The sequence below is a fragment of the Argentina silus genome (genome assembly GCF_951799395.1).
Source record: "Argentina silus genome assembly, chromosome: Y".
Lineage (NCBI taxonomy): Eukaryota > Metazoa > Chordata > Actinopteri > Argentiniformes > Argentinidae > Argentina > Argentina silus.
The window spans coordinates 16,026,262-16,036,436 of NC_139654.1; the positions used below are offsets into that span (position 1 = coordinate 16,026,262).

The 10,175-nt window shown below is 40.7% G+C and overlaps 1 protein-coding gene across 1 annotated transcript in view; it reads left to right on the top strand.

The window, feature by feature from the left end:
- The window catches only part of LOC310823581 (ribosomal protein S6 kinase beta-1-like), a 20,917-nt gene extending 12,766 nt beyond the window's left edge, over window positions 1-8,151 (top strand). The window contains exons 6-15 of the mRNA XM_083696469.1: window positions 735-792; window positions 923-1,023; window positions 3,639-3,729; window positions 4,328-4,418; window positions 4,512-4,619; window positions 4,928-4,990; window positions 5,219-5,296; window positions 5,388-5,495; window positions 5,613-5,725; window positions 5,836-8,151. Of these exons, the coding sequence (XP_083552595.1) occupies window positions 735-792; window positions 923-1,023; window positions 3,639-3,729; window positions 4,328-4,418; window positions 4,512-4,619; window positions 4,928-4,990; window positions 5,219-5,296; window positions 5,388-5,495; window positions 5,613-5,725; window positions 5,836-6,085 (1,061 nt within the window). The 3' untranslated portion in view covers window positions 6,086-8,151. The remainder of the gene's footprint in view (window positions 1-734; window positions 793-922; window positions 1,024-3,638; window positions 3,730-4,327; window positions 4,419-4,511; window positions 4,620-4,927; window positions 4,991-5,218; window positions 5,297-5,387; window positions 5,496-5,612; window positions 5,726-5,835) is intronic.
- The last annotated feature ends 2,024 nt before the right edge of the window (window positions 8,152-10,175 follow it).

Sequence of the window (10,175 nt, forward strand, 5' to 3'; positions counted from 1 at the left end):
ACATGATCATTTCTTCCCACTGAAGTCCAACAGCTGGCAGGGTCCCCAGCAGACGACTATCAAATACTGATGGACAGCTCACCGGCAGGGAAGAGGAGTAGGAAGAGAGAGATCAGGAAAAGAGGAGGGAGTAATTCATAGCTGTGACTTGTGAGACTAAATAGCAAAATATGGTTGTGAATATGAAGTTTCACATGGACATAGAGAAGTAGAGAGGGAGCTTTGACTGGTACCGATGTGGCCATGTGTGTCACTTAGGAGTCACAAAGAACACCCTGTTTTGTACAAAACATGCTGTATAGCTATTAAGACATATGTGCACACACACACTTTGATTTCATTCTGTCCAGCCAGGGTTGCCCTGCTCATAGGAAAGCCACCTACAGAAACAAACAGACACAACATAACAACATACATGGATGTACACTGTTGATAAACAAACGTCTGTTGTTACCACACATGCCAGGACAATAGGAAGCAGGGATGGAAAGAGAGCGTGATAGGAGTTGAAGTAAAATGAGCTCCGACACGACATTCCTTGTCATTATTTCAGTCGGAGCTAGTGTAATGTTTGCTACGTACTCAAACACTTTCGATACACTGTCAACCCCTGGTTCACTCTTAGCCTGTCTAAGTCCGGCTATAGGCTAGCGATATCAGGGCTAACTGAGTCAACTGAGTAGCTTGTATGGCCAAAATTATAAAAGTTTCTTGACATTGTGTATTACTTGCAGGTGGAGAACTATTTATGCAGCTGGAAAGAGAGGGGATTTTTATGGAGGACACAGCCTGGTGAGTCGAGTTATTGGAATACCATAATGCAGTCGACCAGGGAAAGTTTGGGGTTGAACTTTTAATAATTTTACACATGCATAAAAATTCTAAGAGAACCCACTGACACTTTGACCATTCTTATATGCAGCTTCTACCTGGCAGAGATTTCCATGGCTCTGGGCCATCTGCACCAGAAAGGCATCATCTACAGAGACCTCAAGCCTGAGAACATCATGCTCAGTAACCATGGTAATGCTGCTGTAGCTTTGGTGACAGTATTGCAATTATTTGCATTATCACAGTGTTGTACAGAATGGGACGCAAGACAGGTAATGGGATGGCAGCTTTAGTATAGCATGGTAGTAATGGACATTGCACAACTGTAACATCTGCTTCTTCAACGCACATTGCATTTACTATGTAATGCTGCCACCTACTGCCGTTAATTAATATCACAGTATACCACACAGCCCAACAGTAATCATGGGATTGGCTTCTTTTTTTTTTTTTTTTTAAATCATTTTTGCACCTGTGGTGGAAGTCTGGGATTTACCACTCTGTACTTTAGCTCTTCGGAGGTAAGAATCAAGAAACAAGTCCTGAGTAGCCACAATACTTGAGTCCGGTATTTATTGCTTGCAAACAAGAGACGAGCGTAACAGCAGCCCAGCGTAGATCCGGGGGTCCGTTCAGCGCAAGTCTAAAGAGACAATGATCAGGTTTGTCTTTTATACAGTTTGAACATAATAGGAGTCGCCGCCAAATCTATCGGCTGATGGGCTTGTGCTTACGTAAGAAAGGGCGGGAGAGAATGAACAATGGGGAGACACTCTTAGTGATCAATCAGCGCTTTCTTACTGATTAATCGGCGTTCAACATTTCACACCTATCAGCAGGATGCGCCTGTCCCCCTATTATTGCTCTCTCTCACCGCTCCGTCCGAAACTACCGCTGTTCACATGGTAATTATACAGTGCTTCTTAGAACAATGGCTATAGAACTTTAGAGGTGTGGCAAGGGAATATGTAATCACAGTAGTTACACAAGTTGTATCAGTCATATGAAAGTGTATAACCTGAAAATAGTTCTATGAATGTATTTTCCATAACACACCTCATGTTAGATCTACCATGACCAGCAATGTAAGGCCATGCAGACAGAACATGTTTTTTTCCCCCAATGTACGGGCTCCTGATGAACTACTGATACATTTTCTTCCAAAGATAAACTATTGAGTTAAACGTAACACAGCATCCCGCAAAGTGTAAACACATTTGCGATTTATAGGTTTCACAGGCTCCCAGGCAGTCTGTGCGCTCTACGGCGTCCCGATTTTAGTTTTCTGACATATTGGAATGATTCAGCGTCAATTTACCAAGTGTGAGTGGTACTCTGACCAGATGTGAGGCATACAGTGCCTTCGGAAAGTATTCAGACCCCTTCACTTTTTCCACATTTTGTTGTGTGATAGACTCAATTTAAAATGGATTAAATTAAAAGAATTTGCCATCAATCCACACACAGTGCCACAGAATGCCAAAGCGAAAACAGGTTTTTAGAACTTTCAGTAAATTTATTAAAATTGAAATACAGAAATTCCTCATGTACATAAGTATTCAGACCCTTTGCTATGACACTCTTAAAATTAGCTTATGCAAAAATGTCATCAACAAATCACTCAATAAATTGAATTGAGTCCATCTTAATGTAAGGATAATAGTTCATGTAATTAATATCTTTGTTTTTATAGGGTCTCTGATTTGCATAGGAATCAATTACACACTGTGGATCAGGTTGTCATTACAAACTGAGCAAATGGAGAGGAATAAAACAGCTCAGAAATGCGACCCTGAGGCCTGGGGAGACTTACAAAAATGTACAAAGTTGAATGGTGGAGAGGGAAAAGCACAGTTGATGGGACAATATCATCTCAATCACTCTACAAAATTGGTCTATAACCAAGTGGCCAAAAAGAATCCCTGAATGGAAAATAATCTCTCATATCCATAATTGTGTTTGCAACAATTAATTCAAGTGATACAGCAAAGAAAGCGGCTGGAATTGTGTTTATTTGGTTTTTACTACAAAGCAGTTTGGTGCAAATCCAGCACATGCAATGCAGTTTTCCTCTCGTGTGAAGAATAGTGGTAGCTGCATCAAGTTATGGGTATGTTTGTCACTGGCAGGGACTGGGGAGTTTGTCAGGATCAAGAAAATATTATGAAGTTTGCTGAGTTGGTAGTAACATCCTAATCTACACAGTGTGTAATTGATTCCTATGCAAATCAGAGACCCTATAAAAACAAAGATATTATTTCCAAAATGACATGAACTATTATCCTTGCATTAAGATGGACTCAGTTAAACTTATTGAGTGATTTGTTGATGACATTTTTGTGTGTCATAGCAAAGGGTCTCTATACTGTACATGAGGTATTTCAATTTTAATAAAAACGTGTTTTCGCTTTGTCATTCTGGGGCATTATGTGTGGATTGATAGCAAATTATTTTAATTTAATCCATTTTAAATTTAGTCAAATTGTGGAAAAAGTGAAGGGGTCTGAATACTTTCCGAAGGCACTATATTTCCCCAAGTAGCTGCCACAGGACCAGTGATCCTACTGCCACGGTCGTATCGCTAGGTGTACATACCAATTATCAGTTTAGTATGATTTGGCTTAACTGAACTGTTAAATGGTGAGATGTTCTCCTATGTTTAGAGCCCATAGACCAGGCAAAACACATGTAGTGTATCCCAGACATAAAAAAGAAAGTGGCCACTGAAGTGTTGTTCACTAACAGTTGGTTCACATTAAATGATTTGTGTTTGGCTGGGTAATGTCATTGTGTGTTGTTTTTTCCAGGTCATGTGAAACTGACAGACTTTGGGCTGTGTAAAGAGTCTATCCATGATGGCACAGTCACCCATACCTTCTGTGGTACCATAGAGTACATGTAAGTGTCACTGTAAAAAAAACAAAAAAACACCAGATATTCATATATTTTACTGCCGTCATCTGTGTGCTTAAAATCTTGCCTTCCTCTCTCTTAAAGTGATTGAACAGGATAATTTGTATAATTTTAGCCACTAATGCGCACAAGCCAAAACAACTGGTCAATTCCACACAAGTCACGCCAGGTGCACGTAGAATATTGAAACTAGTTACTAATTGATATAATGGATACAAAACAGCCATAACATCGATACAGTATTGTATTTATTTTTGCTGGAATGAAAGGATTTTTTTTTTTTTAGATTGCATAGTTTCAAATGGGTGTTTCTACCATGGCTCATTCATGAGAATATCCCCAACCAGAAAATTGCTTTCGGAAAAGTTATGCATTACAGCCTACAATTTTGCAGCCATGTATGGGTAAGTGGGTGATGGATATAATGTATTATACACGTACAGACTATAGCTGTAAAAAATGCAGACGTAGTTGTGAAGATCCCATAGCAGTCGATGTTTAGGAAATGTATTTGCCATGACAGTATTTGATATTTGACATGCTTTTGAATATCTCTATATATTTGATAATTGGATGTTGCCAGGGCTCCAGAGATCCTGATGAGAAGCGGCCATAACAGAGCTGTGGACTGGTGGAGTCTGGGAGCGCTTATGTATGACATGTTGACAGGAGCGGTCAGTGCAAAACCAGCCTCTCAATAATAGTAATCTGTTACAAGTTGAATGGATGTAAATATTTGTAACAGGAGTTCTTGTCTCTTAATTTAGCCACCCTTCACTGGTGAGAACAGAAAGAAGACCATTGATAAAATCTTAAAATGCAAGCTCAACCTCCCACCCTACCTCACACAAGAAGCCAGAGACCTTCTGAAACGGGTACTTTTTAAACCATTTTTCTTTTTTTTTTCTTTCTTTTTTTTTTTTTTACCTTTTACTTACAACGCACTTTTTGACTTTCAATTCTACAACCCCTTTTGCACTTGTTGAATCTCACATGGCTCCTACAAAACATTTTCATTTAGTTCATGTTCATTACTCCTCTTTGTCAATGTCTTTTGGATTTGCAATTGTACATCATGCTATATGTAGAAAAACTTCCCTCCATCTACTATTGGCAGTGGTTTCGTTAGACCGAGCTTATCTTGTTGCAGACAACATGTCTCTCTTCCGCTAACTCTTTTCAGCTGCTGAAGAGGAATGCCTCGTCACGACTTGGAGCAGTGGCGGTGGATGCCACTGAGGTGCAGGTGAGAACAGTTGAGAGAGTGAGACGTGAAACTGTGACCTCAACTGGTAGTTGCATAGAAGGGACTAGCCATCCTCTCCCTCTATCACTGACAATAGTTATTGCACTTTTCTGATGCTTTACAGATGTGATGATCATAAAACAACAGCTCAAAAAGAAAAGATATTGTGGAAGGGAAGATTTGAAGCACTGTCATTGTGGTAATTGTTTTCTCATTATCTTTCCATAGGCCCATCCCTTCTTCCGTCACATTAACTGGGAAGACCTCCTGGCCAGGAAAGTGGACCCTCCATTCAAGCCTTTCCTGGTAAGCAGCAGAGGGACACATCTTGTTTTAGATCACCTGTCCTGTTCACAAGGGGTGTCATACTAACATCCTTGATTTCTGGTCTCCATAGCAATCGGCTGAGGACGTGAGCCAGTTTGACTCCAAGTTCACAAGCCAGACGCCAGTAGACAGTCCAGATGACTCTACTCTCAGCGAGAGCGCTAACCAAGCCTTCCTGGTAAGACCACTTGCTAGTTTGTGAGAAATGAGAGGTGCATTATCCTCAAGGGACACCGTCATGACAGAATTTTAGCTTGATGTGTTTGTTTTAACTCCCCTGTCATTGCTCCTGTAGGGGTTCACATATGTTGCTCCGTCAGTACTGGAGAACGTCAAGGAAAGATTTGCATTTGAGCCAAAAATCCGATCACCTCCGCGGTTTTTGGGGAGCCCAAAAACACCAATCAGGTATTTCGAAGTTTCTAACCACTTAAGTAGGTTTTACCCTTAAAACAGTAACCAGAAATCTGCCTGTTTATCACACTCCTTTACTAATATTTCTCCTCTCCTTTCTCCAGCCCAATCAAGTTCTCTGCTGGCGACTGCTGGCCCCGGGGCCCCCTGGTGCCCGGCGGAGCCTCCGTCCAGTCTCCCCAAGAGCAGGCCATGGAGGTGTCCACCCCAGAACAGATGAACATGATGGCCAGCTCTGAGGCCTCGGCCCCCCTACCCATACACCAGCCCATGGGTGCCAACCTGGCCCAGTTCAAACAGCAGGCCTACCCGTTCATTGCCAAACGGCCTGAGCATCTACGTATGAACCTATGACCAGCTGCTTATCTTAGGAGTTTCTGTTTGACGGACGAGCGGGTGGGTGGGCCTCCCTCAGGCTGCAACTCCAGTGTGCTGCAGCAATGCTCCACAGACTAGCCACTTCCTCAGGTCCCTCTGAACCCGGACCCCTAGCAAGACACTTTGCGTTGTTGACCTATTTTATGACATCATCATACCATGAAAAAAAAGGAAATAAAATGCAACAAATGTGACCAATCATAATTCACACTAATGTGCAGTCTATAAGACATCCAAAGTACTTCATGATGAGGAAATACAGTGCCCTCAATAAGTACTGGAAAGATGAAGTGTTTTGTTTTCTATTGGCTCTGTACTCCAACAGTTTGGATTTGAAATCAACCAATTACTATAAGGTTAAAATAGAGATTTTCAGCTTTAATTCAATGTTTTCTTTTTTCAGATTGGTTTAATCATTTAGAAATTACAACCCTTTTTTATACATAGTCCCCATATTTCAGGGAACCAGTAGTATTGGAAATTTGGCTTGACTGGTGTTTCTGGTTAGTCAGGTGTGTTCCGTCACATCATTTGTGCAGGAATAACAGAGCTATCAATGTGTAGTATTGATTCTTGACTTTGCATTTGCCTTTGGAGTCTGTCAACATGTCTGTCAACATGAAGACCAAAGAGTTGTCACTGCAAGTCAAGGAAGCCATTATTGGGCTGAGAAATCAGAAAGAAACTATCATAATGCCAACAACAGTTTGGAACATCATCTAAAAGAAGAAAAACACTGGTGAGCTCAGCAATTGCAAACGGCCTGGTAGGCCAAGGAGGACTTCTACAGTGGATGACTGAAGAATGCTCACCATAATTAAGAACACTTCCAGGAGGTATGCGTGAATGTGTCAGAGACTACCATCCGTAGAAGACTTCACCAGCAGAACTACAGTGGCTACACTGCAAGGTCCAAACCACTAGTTAGCCACAAAAACAGGATGACCAGCTTACAGTTTGCTAAAAAGTACCGAAAAGAGCCTGCAGAGTTCTGGAAAAAGGTCTTGTGGACAGATGAGACAAAGATTAACATGTACCAGAGTGATGGCAAGTGTAAAGTGAGTAAGTACTATCTCATCTGTGAAATGTGGTGGAGGGGGTGTTATGGCTTGGGCATGTATGGTTTCCACTGGAACTTACTCACTTGTCTTCATTGATGATGTAACTGCTGACGGCAGCAGCAGAATTAATTCTGAAGTGTACAGAAACATCTTGTCTGCTGAAGTATGAGCAAATGCTTCCAATCTCATTGGACAAATCTTCATCACAGCAAGACAATGACCCCAAACCATACTGCCATAGCAACTAGGGAGATTTTCACAGCCGGAAAATTTGAGAGTGGCCAAGTCAATCTCCAGCTTTAAATCCAATTCAACATGCATTTAATTTCCTGACAATAAGATTTTTGGCAAAAAGACCTTAAAAAAACAACTGAAGATGGCTGCAGTTGAGGCCTGGCAGAGCATCACCAGAGAGTATACCCACCATCTGGTGGGGTCAATGTGTCGCAGACTTAAGGCAGTTATTGCATACAAAGGATTGTTGACCAAATACTAAACATGAGTGCTTTATTTGGACATTATATGATTTTTTTCCAATACTTTTGGAGCCCTGAAACATATTTTTAAAATGTTGTATTTTCTAAATGGTGAAACCAATCTGAAAGAAAAAAACATTGAATTAAATCTGATGATCTCTACTTTGACCTCATAGTAATTGTTTGATTCATCAAATCTAAACTGTTGGAGTATAGAGCTAAAAGAAGACAAAATGCTTCCTCTTTCCAATACTTACGGAGGGAACTGTAGCTTCCATTGAACACTTGGGATATTTTACACTATTTCTTGAAGATTGCTTCCTGGCTCCAAATGAAATCATATTAATTATTGTTATTTAAAAATTGTTTTAAAAATGATCGGAGAAGAGCTTTAATAAACAGCTCTAAAACTCTGAACATAGCTTTGTCTTAAGTATTTTACTAAAGGGATACTTCTACTGTGCTACTATATCAATGATGGAACAATACATGAGAGCCTCAATAAAACCAGAAATTTACTTTTTACATTTGCTCATTTTTAATCTCATTAATTAATCACTGCATTGTTTTGTTAATGTGATCATATCTGGTTACTGAATTGCCTGTTCTGCAGTTGTATTACTGTAACAGTGCAAGTTGTGCTGGGTAAGAGCTTCTATCGCATAAGTGAATTGCATTTATGGCCTATCATAAGATTAAATGTGGCCCCTCATTTGAGATTCCAACATAGTCCTCTCATATTAAAACAGATGTGTGAATTAGGTATTATTTCCCACACATTACAGCAGCAATGAATTGCCATGCATTGTTGTTTATGGAAAATGATGCAATTGCTATAGCGTGCAAAATTCAATTTGCTTTTCAAAAAATGACCCCCATGTCTTAAAGGCTGACACATAAATGAATAGTTCCAGATACAGATAATTTCCCCTTGATACAAACAAAGTTAATGCAACAGATTTCAGGGAAATATGGTGCGACACCTTTAAAATGCACAGGTTTTCTACAGCCCCACTGTAGTTGATGTGATCTTGGAAACTGCTGTACATGCTGAAGAATACACTACATGGCCAAAAGTATGTGGACACCCGAACATCACACCTGTATAGTGCCTTCGGAAAGTATTCAGGACCCCTTCACTGTTTCCACATTTTGTTGTGTTATAGACTCAATTTGAAATTGATTAAATTAAAATAATTTGCCATCAATCCACACACAATACCTCAAAATGACAAAGCAAAAACAGGTTTTTAGAAATGTCAGTAAATTTATTAAAATTTAAAAATCCAGAAATACCTCATGTACATAAGTATTCAGACCCTTTGCTATGGCACTCTTAAAATTAGCCAAAATGCAAAAATGTAATCAACAAATCACTCAATAAGTTGAATTGAGTCCATCTTAATGCAAGGATAATAGTTCATGTAATTTTGTAATTAATATCTTTGTTTTTACAGAGTCTCTGATTTGCATAAGAATCAGCGCTGTGAAATGAAAACAAACATGGATGTTTGCAAGTGCTAAAGGCATATCCCATCCTTAACAGCTCTTCTCACCACCCTGTGGTGGCTTTTGGCAACACTTCACACCGTGACATTTCTGCAGTGGCGGGACTGAAACGTATCCCGCCGAAGTGTCGACTTGGACCTATTAAACCCCTACCGACTGTAACAGCCTCCACTCTTCTGGGAAGGTTTTCCACTAGATTTTAGAACATGGCTGCGGGGATTTGCTAAGAGCGTTAGTGAGGTCAGGCACTGATGTTGGGCGAGAAGGCCTGGCTTGCAGTCGGCATTCCAATTCATCCCAAAGGTGTTCGATGGGGTTGAGGTCAGGGCTCTGTGCAGGCCAGTCAAGTTCTTCCACACCAAACTCAGCAAACCATGTAATTATGGACTTTGCTTTGTGCATGGGGGCATTGTCATGCTGAAACAGGAAAGGAAGGGCCTTCCCCAAAACTGTTACCACAAAGTTGGAAGCATTCAATTCTCTAGAATGTCATTGTATGCTGTAGTATTAAGATTTCCCTTCACTGGAACTAAGGGGCCTAGCCCAAACCATGAAAACAGCCCCAGACCATTATTCCTGCTCCACCAAACTTTACAGTTGGCACTATGCATTCGGGCAGGTAGCATTCTCCTGGCATCCACCAAACCCAGATTCATTCGTCAGACTGCCAGATAGTGAAGCATGATTCATCACTCCAGAGAACACGTTTCCACTGCTCAAGAGTCCAATGGCGGTGTGCTTTACACCACTCCAGCCAACGCTTGGCATTGCACAAGCTGTTGTCTGGCTTATGTCTTGGTTTATTCTTAGCCAATACATAACTTATCTTGCTCTGCGTTTACAGTTTTACTCATCAAAATGACCTTCATGTATCCTTTGTAGCATTTCCTTGGGTAGTGATGCTGATGAACTTGTTTCCCTTGAAAACGATGCCATCCAACTGTGAGCTCAGCTCTGCACATCCGGTCGTCCTGTATTCTCCTTGGACAGTCATTTTTCTGCGCAGGCCATCCTTTCAGT